Source organism: Hyaena hyaena, unplaced genomic scaffold, assembly GCF_003009895.1.
Source record: "Hyaena hyaena isolate Hyena2069 unplaced genomic scaffold, ASM300989v1 scaffold_184, whole genome shotgun sequence".
Lineage (NCBI taxonomy): Eukaryota > Metazoa > Chordata > Mammalia > Carnivora > Hyaenidae > Hyaena > Hyaena hyaena.
In genome coordinates this window covers 1,869,676-1,888,093 of record NW_024080817.1, presented here as the reverse complement: position 1 = coordinate 1,888,093, position 18,418 = coordinate 1,869,676, and the positions used below count along the sequence as shown (strand labels likewise).

Genomic DNA, 18,418 nt, shown 5'->3' with positions numbered 1-18,418 from the left:
TCACATGGTCAAATGTGGAACATTTGAGGACTAGGAACCGAGGAATATACACACATAGGGATGTACACACACACACACACACACACAAATATATACACAGGATTATATTTATGGCTGTATTTTCTTTCCTCACCCTTTAATATCTCTTCCTTTTTCTCTTACTCAGGCTGTACTGGTATCGTGTTTATAAAATATGGGCACCCAGTAGCTACATTTTGTAAAAATAAAACAAGGTAGTATTAATTAATAAAATTGTGACAAACCACTGTGGAAGTGTAACAAAAGGGTTTTGTTAATAGCTTCTTAAAGAAAGATTTCCAGACATTTTGGAAACTTAGGAAACCTGCATTTTTTTAATATCACAATATATTTTAATAAGGGTAATTACTTGAAACTTTGGACTTTGGGAACTGATATTTTACATCGAACAAATCACCAGGAGAACTGAAGAAGCTCTTAGATTTAGGAATAATCAATCTGAGGATTTGGTACACCATAGATGTGTGTGGTTTATACACCTCACTGAGGCATACTGATTTTCACTAGGGCCGTGAAGAACATTTTTTCCCCACGGTTTTTCTACATGCTTGGCATTATGGCTATTGATAATAATATGAGAATAGCTGCCATTTGTGGAGCACTTGCTTTGTTCTAGATTCTGTACTAAGCACTTTTTTAAAAAAAGGTTTTAAGTAATCTCTGCACTCCAAATGGGGCTCGAACTGACAACTCGGAGATCAAAAGTCACACACTACTGACTCAGCCAGCCACATGCCCCTGTATTAAGTGCTTTTAAAAACATATTTTTGCATTTAATCTTTATGACAATTTTGTACATTGAAAAACTAAGTCTTGGTAAGGTTAACAACTTGCCTGTAGTTAATACAGCTTAGGAGCAACAGAAATGGATTTGAATCCACTTTTGAATTCACAGCATTGTGGGCACCGTGCGGTGGACCACACTAGCATTCAGGGTGCAGGTGTTACACCCTCAGTAACCTTACAGCTTTGGAGGTGAGGGTGCGACAGAGGGATGGAGAAACCATTGCCTTCGTTCTGACAGATGAAGTAGCGGGGGTGGGGGAGGCATTAAAATGATTAGTCCTTACTTAAATCTACCTCGAGATGTAAAATCAGTGTTTCTATTTGGAATACAAGCTGGGGATGAGATATATAAGGGTACATCTCCCTATGTAAACATTTCAAAATAAGAAATGTAATAATGCTTACCTTTTGGATGTCTTGTGCTGTTTCTGAAAAATAAAAAGGTTTAAAAAAACTTTTGAGGATTAAAAATGTATCTCATATATAGAACACTCCTCTTTCCTAGGACTTTAAAACTTGTTAATAACTGAACCCGGAGAGGCTTCTGGGCCCTTTAAACCTAATTTTCAGAAAATGCCTCTCAGTCTATCCTAGTTATATATCCTGTATTGTATATAAAACAACCTTACATATATCTGAGTGTTAAGTATCTTCTTAATCCCTGCGAGCAACAGACCGATTTCATGTTAATATGTTTCAAAAGCTTCCTCAATACGTATCATCTGAAGTACATGCTCCAAGCCAAGAAAATTACTTACATAAGACTATGCTTCTGTTAATTTGTAAACATTTATTGGTTTTAACTGAATGCAACAGACAGCATTTATCACTGGGGTCACCGTGGCGCTGTGCTAGGGAGCAGATGGGCTTCTGGGGGAGGTGTGCGTAGACACATCCTTACAGATGCCCTTTCTGGTTACCTTGATGACGAGCGTATCATCTTTAGAAACTGTTCACTTACGGAAGCATAGAAAGTAAACAGTGATCGCAACCTCTCCACGAATCCCACCCCGTGCAAATGACCACACTTGCAGATTGATGGTCCTCTTTTCCGGTCTCATACCCACTGACCCCAGCCCACTACGATGCATGGTGTTGTTTCTGAAATAAAGGTGCAAAACGCAGCACTGCATTTCCTGCTAAACGTATGTAGACACTTTGGTCAGTAGCTAGGGAGGTACTCTATTCTTACTGACAACTGCAGAATATTCTACACAGTATTCCAGGATATACAGTTTACTTAACTCTTCTTGCTAGGTGGGCATTTGATGGGCTGTCCTATCACAAAACCTACAAAGCGCGTGCGCGCGCACACACACACACACACACACAATCTAGCCACACTTGTGTGAGCATGTCTATACAGGCAGTGGCCTCATGAAATTTAGAAAAGTGAAAAAAAGTGAAATTGCCAAGTCAAGGGCAAATGCGCGTTTTAAATTTAAGTGGCTTTTACCAAACTTTGCTCCAAAAAGGTTAGAGAAATTGACACACCATTCATTCTGGAGTGCCTGTTTTTCTATATCTTTTGGTGGAGTTTACTGCTCCCCTCCTCCTCCATTTATCTCCTTTAAAAGTCCAATTTTCTGATTACTAGCATGGGTGACCATTTACATATCTTACTGACAGCTTGTGCTTTTTCTGAGAAACTGCCCAATTATGGTTTCTGCCTTTTTTTTATTACAAAAATTTTTTAATGTTTATTTATTTTTGAGAGAGAGAGAGAGACAGAGCATGAGCAGGGGAAGGGCAGAGAGAGAGGGAGGCAGAGAATCCAAAACAGGCTCCGAGCTGTTAGCACAGAACCTGACACAGGGCTTGAACTCATGAACCATGAGATCATGATCTGAGTTGAAGTTGGATGCTTAACCCACTGAGTCACCCAGGCGCCCCTCTCTGCCTTTAAAAGAGTCCTTTGTCTCTTCTTTTTGATGTATGGGATTTCTTTACATAATAGGGATATTAATCTTCTTATGCCAGTTATCTATATTGCAAACATTTTCTATCATTTGGTTTTATACTTAAAAACGGGACACTATCATTTATAGAAGTGAATCAAATGTGTCAATTCATAATTCATCTGGTGTTTTTTTAAAAATACGGTTTAACTTAGTGGATATCAACAAGAATGAAAAAAGAAAAATATTTTAGAACTTACCACTGGTCTTCAAAACTTTATGTGATCTTGAGGAAGGTTCTAGGAGAAAGCATAAGACCATCATCATTTGCAAAACCAAATCAAGATATTCTTTCTTTATAAATGAATTATTAGTTTACAGGCAAATTAACTGAGCTCTAGAATTTTTTTAAATCAAATATACCTGAAGCCCACTGGTTAGAGACACTTAATAACAAGATATTCACTCCAACAAAACTGTAGGCTAAAATTTAAGCTGTGCAGGGGCGCCTGGGTGGCTGTTGATTAAGCATCTCCCTTTGGCTCAGGTCATGGTCTCACGACTCTTGGGTTCTAGCCCTGTGCTGACAGCTCGGAGCCTGGAACCTGTTTCGGATTCTGGGTCCCCCTCCCTTTCTGCCCCTCCCCTGCTCATGCTCTGTCTCATTCTCTCTCAAAAGAAGATAAACATTAAAAATTTTTTAAAATTTAAGTTTGTGCAATCAGGGGTCACACAACAGAACAGCACCCTACCAACAACCAGAAGAGCAAATTCTTTAGCTTTAACTACTACCTATACGCTGACAGTGTTCAAATTTATGTCCTTAAGGCAGACCCTTGTCCCAAGCCTCAGACCTCAAATGTTTACTGCTACTGTGACATTTCCCCAAGATATCCACAGAATGAACAAAACCAGCCTACCTCAGACCTGTCTCTCCCCCCCTCCCTCCCCCCCAGCTGTTCTTTTATCCAATTTCTTATCTTGGTTGTCACTGACATTACCCACCCAAGTTAAATGCCAGGACGTCATTGTACATTTCTCCTGTATTCATCCATCTCAATCCTGTGGGGTCCCAATAATGCCCCCCTAAGCCCGTATCTTTATCATTTCTCCTCCAGGCTAGACAGACAGCCTACTTCCGTTTCTACATAAAATCGGAATTCCTTTTTTTAAATTCACTTTAAAAAATTTTTAAATGTTTGTTTATCTTGAAAGACAGACAGAGAGAAAGTGCGAGCATGGAAGGGACAGAGAGAGAGGAAGAGAGAGAATCCCAAGCAGGCTCCATGCTGTTAGCGCAGAGTCCAACATGGGGCTCGATCCTGTGAACTGTGAGATCCTGGCCTGAGCCAAAATCAAGAGTCAGCACTTAATTGGCTGAGCCGCCCGGGCACCCCCAGAATTCTCTATATAAAAGGAAAATGCTCCATTGTTTAAAATCCTTCTGTAGCTTGCAGGATCAAGTTCATACCTTCTTGCGCTTAGGCCCCCCTCTGCAACTCCAGCTGCTTTTCTTTCTGGCTTACCGTGCACGTCTGCACCTCCACCCACAGCTTCATCCCATGTTCCGGCCAGACTGAACAACTGGCTATGGAGGTCTGATCTAAGGCACGCTGGTGCAAGTCTCAGGGCCTTTGCACATGCTATTCCCACCTTATCTGTCTCCTCAGCCCCCAGACTCTATCCCGGGTCCTCTGCTCTGGGAAGCCTTCTCACCTTCCTAGAGAGTTAATCTCTCTCTTTTCCTTTGCTGCTCCATCTACTCAACCTCCACCACAGCCTCATTATACAAACGGGTACTTACTTACCCTTTTTGACTCCCACTGGGCTACGACCCCTTCACAAGCGGGAATCATGCATATTATATATTCTTGCATTCCCAGTCCACAGCATAGTGCAAGGGGTTAGGTAGGCACTCAACAAATACTGATTCAAATGAAAAATATACCCGAGGGCTAAGAGAATCCTACACAGTGTCTGGTTCAGCAAACACGTGTTAAAGGGTTAGGTCTGAATGATGGTTTGTACGTGTCATTTATAGGATACAACTTTTCCCAGTGATAGTAAATAGGCTTTAAGCACCTGTAAGAAGCTATGCGAAGCAGAATTAGTGGACTGAGAGGTTTTACATTCCCTGGAAAACAGAGAGCTACATAGAAAAGTTCTAGAACGAAAGCTTGACAGCCCCATCGTAGGGCAGCTTCAAACGTATTCAAACTGTCAGTGAGCTCAAAACCAGACAGGAAACGTGTTGGTTTTTGTTTTTTTGGCCAGACTGAAAGGATCTTTCATTACTAGTCCCCCCAAATTATTACACTTTGATCACAACATCCTATTTACCAGATTTTCTTCTCGGCCGATACGGAGCAGAACCGTCTTTAGAACCACAGAATGCTTTTGTCTCCCCCTCAGGACTGTAGCAGAAACCAGGATAGTCTGAAAAGAAAACCATATACACCGATAAGAACAGGGTGTTCAGTGGCTTCTCAGGAAATTGGTATGGCTTGGTTTGGATATCAGACACAGTATAGTCTCTCCTTCCGTAACTGGTGTTGAACACTCATGGGGACTTCTGGGAGTCTGTCGGCAAGGACGTGTGCCTTTTTTTGCACACGTGTGCACTCTCTTTCCCCTCCCCCTCTCTCACACATGGACACACACACGCGCGCATGCACACACACAGGCTCTCTCTGCACTCTTTTTTGCTCATTAGCAGAAAGAGCCATAACCATTGGCTCTACCCTTTGCAGAAAGTTACTTAAAATGAATAAGGTGTGATTAACATCCTACTGCCATGCCGGGTCACCTGCAACACAATGGCCCACAGAGGGCAGAAAATTCTATTCAAATAAAAGTCATCGCAGCTGAACTTGCTCACGAGGCCCCAGACAGACGGTGGTGATGAGCCACAACACAGGTTCTGTCAGGGCAAAGCCGTGTGCAGAATTTAACTGAAGTACAATGTCACGAGGTGTCCGTGCGGGGTGTGGTGGAGGATGTTGGGCCGTTCCTGCCTCTGCTGCAGGGACTCTCGGTATTTTTCTAGATATTGCTCCTTTGAACATTTGATGAATGCGTTAGGTTCTCTTACCAGAAAAGGGACTTTCATTTAATTTCAGCGTTTATATCTTTCCGTCCATCTAAGGAGTACACAGACTTTAGATTAAGAATATGGGGTCCAGGGGCACCTGGGTGGCTCAGTCGGTTAAGCGTCCCACTCTGGATCTTGGCTCAGGTCATGCTCTCACAATTTGTGAGATCGAGTCTCGAGTTGGGTTCTGCACTGACCATGTGGAGCCTACTTGGGACTCCCTCTCTCCCTCTCCTTCTCTCTCACACACATGTTCTCTCTCAAAAATCAATAAGCATTAAAAAAAAAAAAAAAGGAAAATTGGATCTAATCCTAAAGTACTGCAGCACATTCAGGGACTATCTGCACCCTGAAGCCTGAGGGTAAACAATTTTAGGACATGGCCATAATAGGGTTAAGGCTCTCCAAAGACTGTCTAAAGCTCAAGGGAGTTCTAAGGATTGTAAAGACTACATACATTGGTCCAATGTCAATGGCAAACGTACATAAATGAGGGCTTTTGGCCCAACGGACTGGCCTATTCTATTCCTACCCAGTCAAGTCCAAAGTCAGGGTGAGGCAAATGAGGTTATTTCCCGAGGCTGGGCTGCTCTAGCCTAGTCCTGGGCCTGGAAGAAAGGGAGGCACCAATTAGCAGCGTGAAATAACTCTGTGGGTGCGCTCAAAGAATCTTAATGGTGTCCATGAACTAGCACCCAGAGCCTGCGAATGAGTAAATGAATAGAAATAGGGTCTCCTTTAATGCCCATCTTTCTCTACCTTTCCTCCTAATTCTTTATATTTTTTAGACAGATTTATTTATTTGTTTATTTATTTTGAGTGAGAGAGACAGAATGAGAGCCCATGCCAAGGAGGGGCAGAAAGTGAGGGAGAGAGAGAGAATCTCAAGGAGGCTCAGCACTGTCAGTGGGACCTGATGTCACACACCATGAGATCATGACCTGAGCCAAAATCAAGAGCCAGATGCTTAACCAACTGAGCCACCAGGCACCTCCCCTTCCGTCCTAATTCTTACATGCCCATCCATGACTTTGCCTTCTCTTTAGAGTGTTTTCATTTTTAAAAAAATCTTATTTTTTCAATGTTTATTTTCAGAGAGAGAGAGAGAGAGTGCGTGCGCGTGCAAGCGGGGGAGGGGCAGTGAGGTGGGGGGAGGGGTACAGAGAATGCCAAGCAGGCTCTGTGGTGACAGCAGTGAGGCCAATGTGGGAGATGGGGGCATGGTGGTTAGAGAAGACAGGGCAGCAGGCCCCAGCCTAGCCCTCAGGTCGGGTCACCTCCCATCATCTCTCAGGAGAAGCCACGTGCTGAGGGAGCTCATCTTTCTCCCCCACTAACACTTTATTTCCTCTGGAGAGTTAACCACCAGTGGCATGGAAGGCGTGAGACTCAGTGTTTGCACCTGGGGAAACATTCCTCAAAAGTCAGTAATTTCAGACGTTTTAAGTACAAGTTTTTGCTAAGACCCAGTTGTAAGTCTTTAAAGCCACTGATTCTCCTTTTAGTCTCTTTAATCTGGGAGAGAACAAGAACTGATCAATGGTGTTGAACAAGGTTTTATGTTCTAGGAAAGACCTCACTTCTATTTATTTTCTGCCTGTTTTTATAAGCCTAGAAGTACAGTCACACGTGTGGAGCAGTGGTGATTTTAAAATTTGAGCTACATCAGGGAAACCATTCACTACCTCGTTGACATGATTCTCGCAGGTAATCAACAGACTTTTCCTCCAGTGGGGTGTAGTCGGAAATGTGGGTAAGACCTTGATTTTGGTGGTGGAGGAGGGGAGGGTGAGAGCTGACCCTGGGAGCGTATTTTACACGTGTAGCTGACACAGGAGATCTAGCCATGTGGCCGGCCATCAGGTGACTCCCACATAAAACGGGCAAAATCAATACACAAACGAGTGAATGCATAAGAAAGGGATTATCCTCTCTGCCAGCTCTATTTGTTAAAAAACTGAATAAAGAACTGCGCCTTTCTTACAATTGACATTTTTATAAACTTTGAGATAGAAAAGATGACAGATATAAGCAGACAATAAGATTTCAAATTGTATTAAGAAAACAAAACTTACGAATGGCATCCATTTCAAGTATTGCTTGCTTGGCCTGTAAGAAAGAAAGCGTATCTATAACTACAATTACTTTTTGGTTTTTTTCTTTAAACAACCCATCACTATCGTAATACAGATCTTATCCCACCTGAATAAGGGATTTTTTTTTTTAAAGCTTAAAAAAAACCCCTCCTTATTTCTTCTAGGCATTAGCACAGAGTTCAAGGGCTTCAAACAAATGAATACCTTCTGTGGATAGCAGGTGCTACACAGATGCTTACAGCCCCCATCTGGAAGGAAGGAAGGAAGGAGAGAAGGGGAGAGAAAGAGAGAGAGAGAGAATGGAAGGAAGGAGAGAAGGGAAGATAGAGAGAGAGGATGGAAAGAAGGAAGGAGTGAAGGGAAGACAGAGATAGGAAGGAAGGAAGGAAAGAGAAGAGGAAAGAGAGAATAGGGGGAGGAGAAAGAAAAAGAGTGAAGGAGGCAGTGCGGGGAGCCTTTCACCAAAGTTTCTAAAACCTAGCATCTGGCGGTCAGCTCATTATAAAATGAGCTACTCAACCCTGACCTATCAAACCAAAGGCTTAAGGGACAGGGGTCTGGGATCTGCACCTCCAGCCTTCTCCAAATCCCTGGGGCCTTATAACTGTTTCAAACTGTTGTAAAAAAGGCTGCTGGTAGTTTCCAGCTTTCCTCCTTCCAAATGCTCTGTGATTATCCTTGGCCAACTCTCCTGGCTTCTAGGGCATGTCTGTAACTAGCATCTTTCCTGTGCCCTGGAATCTCCCAGGCAGGGGGAACGGAGCTATGGTGGGGGAAGTACCCCGAGGACATGGTTTGTGACAGGGGCTCGTGCTTTCTTAGCTCAAGGTGTTTTCTTGGCCATAAATGGCATGACAGCTTTCAGAGTTGCTACTAGGCCCAAATGACGGGCCCTCAACCCAACAAAGTCACCAGCCACCCGCCAAGGGACTGAGCCAGATAAACCCTGATTCCGGCTTCCTTCACGCATCTTTCTCCCACCTCAGCCCTCACAGCTTTCCTCCTTGGAGGCTTCTGTTTATTGTTATTGTTGCTGATGTTGTTAATGTTTAGGGAGATATAAAGAGCTGGTTGACGAGCCTAAGATGAATCATTTTGCCTGAGGATTCAAAGAGGGGAAAAAATTAGTTTAGGCAGAGCTCCTTTCATGTCATTTTCATTTTTAAAGGGCTGTGTAACAAAACGGACGAACATTAGACTAAGAATCACCTTGAAAATAATTTTACTTGTATTTTGCCACAATCTGGGATAGCACAGCGAAAACATTTGGGCTAACTGGTAATATTTAGGGGCGCCTGGCTCAGTCGGTTAAGCATCTGACTCGATTTCAGCTCAGGTCACGATCTCATGGTTTCTGAATTCAAGCCCCACATCGGGCTCTGTGCTGACAGTGAGGAGCCTGCTTGGGATTCCCTCTCTCTCTGTCCCTCCCCTGCTCACACTTATGTGCTCGCTCTCTCTCTCTCTCTCTTTTTCTCTCTCTCAAAATAAACAAACTTAAAAAAATTAAAAAATGGGAATATTTAGTTTTTAAAAAGGAAGGAGGTGAAGGGGTGCCTGAATGGCTCAGTTGGTTAAGGGTCTGACTCTTGATTTCAGTTCGGGTCATGATCTCACAATTCATAGGATCGAGCTCCACATAAATAAACTTTAAAAATAAATAAATAAAAGAGGAGGGAGGTTAAAAAAAAAAAAGCCTCGATAAAGGCACCCTAAGTGTGAGATAACAAATGCATGCATTCTGTAACACTGATATTTTTATCAAAAATTCAGAGTTTGCGATGACTCGGAATTAATTTCAAACACCAATGTGAGCTCAGTTTCTGTGAGGTGCTTTACAGGACCAGGTGATTATATAAACTGCATAAACCTCTACTTTTCTATCTTTATTCTCAATCTAGATGAGAGTGAGTTTATATACCACGTATATGAATAAACAACATGGCTATTTCCAAGAAGTTTCCTGGTATCTATAAACTTGACTTTAAGAACTCAGTATTTTCTTTTCCTGACATTTAATTCCAGGAGAGTTCTATTCCCACATCTTCCTCTAGGAGTCAGCCAGGGACCGTCACTGAGTTAAAGGAACTGAAGGAATCTGGGAAGAGTCACAAAGACGAATTCAGCTTGTGGTAACATTGTTAGATGGGTGTGATGCATTTTTCGATGTTCACAAAAATTCCCCACTATGCATTTCTTTTATCTAATAGGAATACACAGACTTTGAAAGCTTTAGAGAAAAATAAGTTGTTTTAAATCTTGAAGAAAGAAGTGGAAAGTTTAGCTTCATATTAATCCTGCTTCAATAAAGTAGCAAATTATCATAACATTAGAGTGGAAAAAGTCGATTTAGTAAGTGTACTTTCAATGCCGTTGGGACCAGTATGGTTAAGGCTTGCTCTCCGCAGACAGACAGACCTGGGTCTGACTCAGGCTCGCTCATGCACTCACCCTATAAACTTGGGCAGTTCACTTAATGTCACTGACCTTCTGCTTTTCTGTCTCCAGAATGGGGAGAAGAAGACCTTTGTCCTAAGGTGGTTTGCTGAGGCTGAACTAAAGGCACAACGCAGTCGGCACACTGGACGTGTGCTCCGGACATTGTGGCTCAGCAAGTAATGCTTAGGTTCTAAAAGGGTCAGGAATCTGGGTACAGAAATGCAGCTCCATTGCGACTGTATGGGTCGTCTTCACGCATAAAGGGAAAACTCCCTGCAATTCTGTTTCTGCCATCCTGTGTGGGAGAAAGACGGCAGGCATGGATGCCAGGCTCGTTTTGTAACGGCCCTTCAGAGTCCTCAGGCTGTTTTGATTTTCTCAACCCACCGGAGAACCACAGGTGAGGCAGGTGAGAGACACGGGGTCATTGCTCAGAAGGGCCCCCGAGGCACGGGGCCAGCAACCCGCCAAGCAATCACCTCTGTGCATGAACTGTACCTTCCACCTCACGGCACCCTCATGAAATGAGACTCCTGCGTAACTCAAAGCACACACCTGTGCAATTCACTTCCTGGGCGCAAGATCACTGCTGACAGGCCCCCGAGAACGGGCTTTGTATGCTTTTCAAAGTACCCAGAGTGAAATGGGCTCTCTCTTCTCAGCAGTGTTCATGTTTCTTACTTCCCCCTAGTTCTACTCTCAGGGCCATCGTCCCACTTTCTGCCCCACGTCACCCCTGCCCCGCCCGGCAAGGACCACTGCACCATCTGTTGTCACTGCGGACGATGTAATCGCCACCCTTACCTTATGCCACTTTTTCTCTGACCGCTTCTCCCTCCACTCCAGAACAGCTATACACAATGAGAAGCGGCCCTAGGACCTTAGTAGCACCGAGAGCTGCTTTGCCTCTAAGGTGGGGGGTGGGGTGGGGGTTGCCTACAAGTCCCGACCTCACCTACAGACCTACAGACCTCTACATTTCCATCTGCCCACCCCTGACTGCTGCTACACCGGTTCTGGGACCCACCAGCCAGCAGCCGTCAAGCCCTGCCTAGTCTCTGGGGCGGCTTCCCTCTCCGCTCGGCCCCCGGAAATCGTGCTCGGTCACCACACCCATGTGCTGATCAGCACCCACCCGCCCCTGTCCTGTTAACCTTCCCCAGTATTGGCCCTGCTGATCCTCGCCTTGGGGCCCCCACCTGTGCCATGGTTCCTGAACGCTTGTTTCCAAGTTGCTGAGCAGATTTCTAAATGACGTCATGGCGACGATCCACGGGGACCCCATTCAGTGGGTCTTGGGTGCACACATCACCGCAGTCCTCCCTGCAAACTGGCCGTATCTTTAACGAGTGTTCTGGGCTTTTCCACTTTCCCTTGGGTGCCCAAACCCACCTGGGTGCCTCCAGCCCCCCACCCAACAGATGACATCATCGCCAACTCCAGTGAGATCAAACTCTTTTATCTCCACTCAAGTCCATCTCAAAGGCTCTCTCATTTGTCTTCTTTCTCCTCTCCCAGCTCTGGGAAGGAGATTTCAGCTTCCCAAGACCCACCTCCCACCCAGCGCTCCCGATCCCACCCTCCCCACTTCCCAAAATGGCTTCCAAAGAGCATCCCTCTGTGCATCTTTAGGCTCCCCTCCCCTTTCTCCTTCTCTCAGCCAACAACCCACGCCCAGAGCCTTCTCTACCCACACCAGGCTTCTCACTGTGATCCCACCTCTCCTTTATCTCTTAGTTGCAGACTCTTCTGTTGTTATCTGCTTTGCCCCCTGCAGCTCTGCAGGCTGCTGCCCCCCACCCGCTCTTTGAGCTCCTTTCTTTCCTCTGTCAGCAAAGCTTTCTCCTTGGGGTTTCTTATGCCTCCCACCTAACCACCCAGGGGTCTCTGAGTCCCCACCTGCTGGCAGATCACTTAGATGTTGGGATTCCCAGGGCTTCTTTCCTTTACACACTTCCATGGGCCACCCTCTCAAAGCTCAGCGCCTCCCTCACTGCCTACGTCAAGAGAGCCTCCAGATCGCAGCTCTGAGACCTGAATTTCCACCCGGGGCCGAACTGCCTCCTCACACCCACCTGCACCTGCCAGAGCTTCTCACTCCCATCCAACCGGTTCCTCTCCCTGGCGGCTCATCACAGAACTCAACACCATCCTCTGGGCTCAACCCCTGACTCACGCTCGCCTCCCATCTCTCTCCTTCCTCGTGTGCTTAGTGGGTGACATCATTGCTCTGCCCCTCCGAGAGCTTTCGCATCTCCTTCTCCTCTGCTGCTGTGGCTCCCCCCAAAGGGCCCCTCATCTCTTTTCTAGATGATTGTGGTGGCTTGCGCATTCTTCTTCTTGCTCCATTGTCACTTCTTCAACTCATGTGTCACATGGTTTCTAAAGTTACACTTTCAGAACACAGGGGAGACCCCGCCATCCCTCCTCCAAAGCCTTCAGTGCTTCCCACGGCCAGAACACTCAGACCTCCTGGTGTGCGCAGAGCCCAGCGGACTGCCTTCCACTTCTCCAGCCTCCCCTCCTGCCCTGTCTCCTGAGGACTCAGCCCGTCCGCCGACACAGTCTGTGTGCTGTGAACACAGTGCACCGCTCACTTCTCTCTGTTTTTGTTCTGCTGTTCCCTTAGCTTGGTTTTCCTCTTTGTCCACTTGATAAAGATATGCCTCATCCTCCCAGACTGAGAGAAAAGGCATTTCCTTCCTTTCCTCATTCAACTGTAACAGAACACTTTACCCTTCCACATCACTTGGTTTATACCTCTATTAATTCTTCCTGTTTGGCAAACAGTTGGTTGTTTACATGGCCACCTCCCTCATCCACAAATTCCTTCACAGGTGAGTCTGTGTCTTCTCTCCCTCAGCATTCCCACAGAACCTCAGCTAGCTCTAGTCACCAGAGTTGTTTAGTGTAGCTTTGAATACCTATAACTATACACTAATAGTTCTCTAGAAGTTTTCTTGTAGCCTTTTCCTTATTTTTTACTTCCTCAAGCCCCAAAAGAAAATATAACAACAATAAAAAAAAACCTTCCACAATCTCCCTATATGTGTATCTTTTTAAAAAAATGTTTATCTTATTTTTGAGAGAGAGAAAGAGCACGAGTGGGGAAGGGGCAGAGAGAGAGAGACAGAGACAGAGACAGAGAGAGGCACAGAATCTGAAGCAGGCTCTAGGCTCTGAGCTGTCAGCACAGAGCCCAACGCAGGGATTGAACCTACAAACCATGAGGTCATGACCTGAGCCAAAGTCAGATGCTTAACCGACTGAGCCACCCAGGTGCCCTGTGAATCTTTTTTACTATATGTGGCTAATTTAGTTGATCCCATAAACATCCTAGCTCTCCGTTTTCTTTGTTGTACAGTTGAACATTTGCCGCTGACGGGCTGCCTTTGAGGACTTGGGTTCCTCTACATTTGACTGCGTGTTGACCTCATCACCTCACCTTGGCTGGGATTTTTGCTGCATGGTTCTCCAGGATCAGCCTCTTCAGATGCAGAACCCATAGGCGCTTGTCTTGCTGGGATCTGGCCTAGCGGAAGGAAGGACGGACGGACGGTCAGACGACTCGCGCCTCCACTGCTCACAAGGTTCAGACACCCCGATCACCCTCTGACAAGATGGAAAGGTGGGCCGGCCCACAGTGCCCATCGTTTACGCGATGAGCCCCGCGGGGAGGGGAGGCCCCCACTGTTACCTGAACCGTGTGCTGCAGCTTGGGGTTCTTATAGTGGAAGACGCTGAAGCTGAGCGGCTCCTTTGGTATCACTTCCACGAGCATGAGGTTCCCACACTGAGCAAGAGAGCAGAGAGAGGGTGAGGTGCGCTTGGAGAACGGGTTGAGCGGCCAAAGCCCTTGCACATGACCAACATTCAGACCTACCAGGATATGGGCTTTGTACGTAAACGTGTCGTCTCTCTTCTTTGTGATGAGAAGCAGCTTGTCAAAGAGGAAGAGGGTCCGCTCGTTCTTGGCCCGCTGGAGGCGAAAGGTTCCTTCGAGCACCAGTTCCCCGTAGCTGGTCAGGTCTGGCCCCTTCCAGTTAGTGAGAAGACTCTGTATCTCCTGAAAAAGGGACCCAACTGTGTGAGCAAAGGAGGTAGGATGACACAGAAGAGAGGAAAAGGTGTCCCATTTGCTGAATCTCAAGAATGGTGTCTGACTATTGTGTGACAGGGCCTAATGGATCCATTTGGTGTCCAGTGGTGTCTAATGCTCCATGACCTAAATCCACACTTATGGGGGTTGTCACTTAAAGGTTAATGGAAATGACTCAAGTTGTTGGTTGACGAGTTGCCAACTCCTTCTTCCCTCTCCTTGACACTCCCTCTCCTGTGGCTGATGGCAGCAGTTAGGTCTCTCATAAAGCTATGTAAAGAGGCCGCGGCATGTGACCATGCCCATCTTGGCCAGCCAATCCTTTCTTTTACTTTCTCACCCACCTTCTCTGCAGAAAACCTTCAGCGCTATCGCTGTGGGCATCTTTTTCCAGAAACTGAAATCCCTACTACATATAAGTAGGTCAAAACTAAAAACCTTTGAGAAATCACGTAAGACACATCTTAGAAATTTCCTGATATTAATCCCGTTTGTTTGGGGAAAGGAACTGAATTTCCTTACCACTATGTTTTTAATGGTACTCGACAAATACAAATTGAGAACATGACTTTGAGGTACCGGGATTTATCTTGCATTCATATCAATGTTCTTCAAGGAAGCCGATTAAAAAATGAAAATATTCACAAGGTGCATTGAATTAAGCAGCCCACATGCAGGACAGCCCAAAATGTTACTGGTTGAAAGTGGAAATGGACAGTAATGGAGATAAAAATCTGAGCCTGAGCCTGGTTAACACTGTCTGCAGAATGCCAAATAGGTGTATTAAGGTCTAGAAAAACCCAGTCATTTAGCCATTTCCAAAAATGCAATAGACATTAGGTCCACAAAACACTTGGATGATCAAGTATTAAACCTTTTCTTACTGCTACAAAGAAACAGATACGGCCTGAAAGATTAGACTGTTGCCTTCCCTTGATTTTTGATAGTCTCTTGCATCACCCTACACTCTGGCTGCCTGAAGGTGAATCCCAGAGTTTTGTTTAAATTTCTGGGATGAATAATGTATCTTTTTTCCTGAGCTGAGCATAGGTACTCTACATGGCATAGACTCACTCTGGGCTTTTGTGTCCACTCCAGGGACGCGCCAGAGCCTGTCACCAGCCTCTAGGCCAACATAAACTTTTGTTAAAAAGTTTACTTATTTATTTATTTATTTTTGATAGAGAGTGAGTAAGAGCAGGGGAGGGGCAGAGAGAGACAGACAGACAGAGAATCCCAAGCACGCTCTGCACTGTCATTGTGCTGAGCCCAATGGGAGCTCAAACTCACGAAACTCATGGGATCATGACCTGAGCTAAAATCAAGAGTTGGGCGCTTAACCAACTGAGCCACCCAGGCGCCGCAGCCTTTTGTTTTGAAAGAGTGCATTTTTTTGATGTGCCTGGGACATGATCTCTGGTTTAGCATTTATCAAAAGTTCCCAAGGATTTAGGGTCCAAAACGTTGGTGCTCAAAGGGGTCTTTGCAAACCCCTCGTCTGTCTTATTTTGGAAATGAGGAATTTAACACACAGTAGTGAGCCCCCTCCTGAGTAGAACTGCAAAGGACCTGCTTCCAGACTCAGCTCTCCTTTCTCTGGGTCCTGGCCCCATTCCCACCCAGGGACCACCTCACAGCTTTGCATTAACTAGCGAGAGAGGAAAAGAGGCTTAACAACCCTTTCAACAGCACAGAGAAAGTTGCTTCCAATGAGAATTACTTCTTTGTAACTAATAGAAGGCAAGGAAGGGCTTGGGAGACTCCAATTTTTAACTTGGGTTATTATTAGCTTAAAAGTTATAAAGTAACTTCTCCTAAATACCACATTAAGCAGTGACTGTATTAGCCATGTCCTGATCTTTCTTCATGTATGATGAAGACCACGGATGGCATGCGATACTTGAGCAGCCTCAATACCTGATTCGGAAAATGATAATCAGCCTGTGCACCCGCGGTGCTGACGTTTTGCGGGTTTACCTGTAACCGGACGGCATGTTCGTGTTTCCTCTTCATGTCATTGATGTGCCAGGCTACTCGCTGCATCGTGTCGATAGCATCAAGCACCACGTCATAGCCTTCGGTGTCCTTGTCAAGGTGGTTTTCTATTTCCTTAAAAAAAAAAAAAAAAAAAGAAATTGTTATTTTCATTTTTTCTCCCACAGCCAGTGAAACATATGGCACCTCTATGATGAGTTCCTCATGTTTTCTTTTCGCCTATTTATTTACACACCAGCATCATGCCTTAAGAGTTTGCGGTAACCTACCAGAAATACCTGTCACAAAATGGTAAGACAGGAATGAAAATGAGGCTAGGAAAAACAGGGTTAGAATTCCGTGACAAGGAGGCTCAAACAAATCATTATAAAGTCCATTAAGTCTCTTAGAGATGTTACAACAGAGACAAGAGTTGATATTATAGTTGGAGACTGCCAAGTTTCCTGATAGTCAGTGTAATATAAAGGAAAAGAAAACAGGGGCGCCTGGGTAGCTGAGTCAGTTAAGCGTCTAACTTTTGATTCTGGCTCCGGTCATGAGCTCACGGTTCATGAGATCTGGCTCCATGGCCGGCTCTGCAGTGGCGGCAAGAAGCCTGCTTGGGATTCTCTCTCCCTCTCTCTCTGCCCCTCCCCCACCTGTGTGCGTGCTCTTTCTCTCTCAAAGTAAGTAAAATGTCTCACGCAGGACTTCCTGTGTAACAGACTCAAGCCCAGAGCGGACATTATCTTTAAAGGTACTTCTACAGCAAGGGCCTTTTCACATAGTCAAGGCTGGAAGGGCCAAATGAAGTTCATAAGCAAGTAGCACTGTCCCAGGGGCACAAAAGGGCCATGATCTCTGCTCTATTCTTTCCAGCACATACGACACATGTCCCTAGACGCCCCAAGAGTCAAAGGACAGGGACTATTGTATCATTTATTTAATTCTTTATCTACTCAGTAGTAACTGCGGAAGAGCTGAGTGGTCAATACATGCTTATTAAGTTGAAGCGCTATCTTCTTAAAACAACAACAGTAACCTATATAAATATATAAAACAGTAAGAAGATCTTATAGTCAATTGGACCATTTCTAGGACATCTATGACATAAGTAATCATTAAGTCATTAAGACTGAATCTTATGGTGTGACTTATGATGGTAGTTCCATTAGTTTATAGTCCTACTTTATAAATCTCTGTTTACGTTTACTAAATACTCGCGTTTTCCATCTAGCTAGAAGGTAGGAAGGAATTTATTGTCTTTCTACACTTAAACTGAGCTGTTAGAAATGTCCTTTGAAACCATACCACTAAAGTAACAACTCCCATGTAAGCTTCAGATCAACAGCAAATTAACAAAAAATAATAATTTCTGGGGACCTTGGGTGGCTCAGTTGGTTAAGCGTCTGACTCTTGATTTCGACTCAGGTCATGATTTTACAGTTCGTGGGACTGAGTCTCAAGTGGCTCTGCTCTGAGGGTAGAGCCTGCTTGGGTCTCTCTCTCTCTCTTTCTCTCTGCACCTCTCCCAATCATGCTCCCTCTCTCAAAACAAATAAATAAACTTAAAAATAATAATTCCTTCTTTTGGGCTGAGAGGCAATCCTGTTCAACGACAAACAGACTCCAGAGGACAGGGTGTTCCTGTGCAGATTCACGGATGGCCACCCAACTCTGAAGGGACATAAATGACACAGAAGGAAGGCCCCAATCAACCACAAAAGCAAAAATACCTCAAAGGCAACCAGAAGTTAGTTTTTGATGAATCTCAGCACTGCTCTTCATGACCAGCTGCTACGGACTGAATGCTTGTGTCCCCGCAAAAGCCACATGTTGAAGTCCTAACCCCCACTGTGCCCGTATTAGGAAGCAGGACCTTTGGGAGGTGATGGGATCATGAAGGTAGACCCCTCCTGGATGGGGTTAGTGTTCTTACGAAAAGCAATCTCAGGGATCTCCCTTGCCTCTCTCCACCACGTAAGGAAACAAGGAG

At 45.1% G+C, this 18,418-nt stretch overlaps 1 protein-coding gene across 1 annotated transcript in view; it reads right to left on the bottom strand.

Moving 5' to 3' along the window:
* PLEKHG1 (pleckstrin homology and RhoGEF domain containing G1) overlaps positions 1–18,418 on the bottom strand; it is a 91,899-nt gene that overhangs the window by 12,112 nt on the left and 61,369 nt on the right. Inside the window, exons 6-13 of the mRNA XM_039240961.1 lie at positions 16,426–16,557; positions 14,233–14,415; positions 14,047–14,142; positions 13,795–13,881; positions 7,890–7,923; positions 5,064–5,159; positions 2,984–3,022; positions 1,231–1,253 (exon numbers count right to left, since the gene is read on the bottom strand). Coding sequence (XP_039096892.1) covers positions 1,231–1,253; positions 2,984–3,022; positions 5,064–5,159; positions 7,890–7,923; positions 13,795–13,881; positions 14,047–14,142; positions 14,233–14,415; positions 16,426–16,557 — 690 coding nt within the window. The remainder of the gene's footprint in view (positions 1–1,230; positions 1,254–2,983; positions 3,023–5,063; positions 5,160–7,889; positions 7,924–13,794; positions 13,882–14,046; positions 14,143–14,232; positions 14,416–16,425; positions 16,558–18,418) is intronic.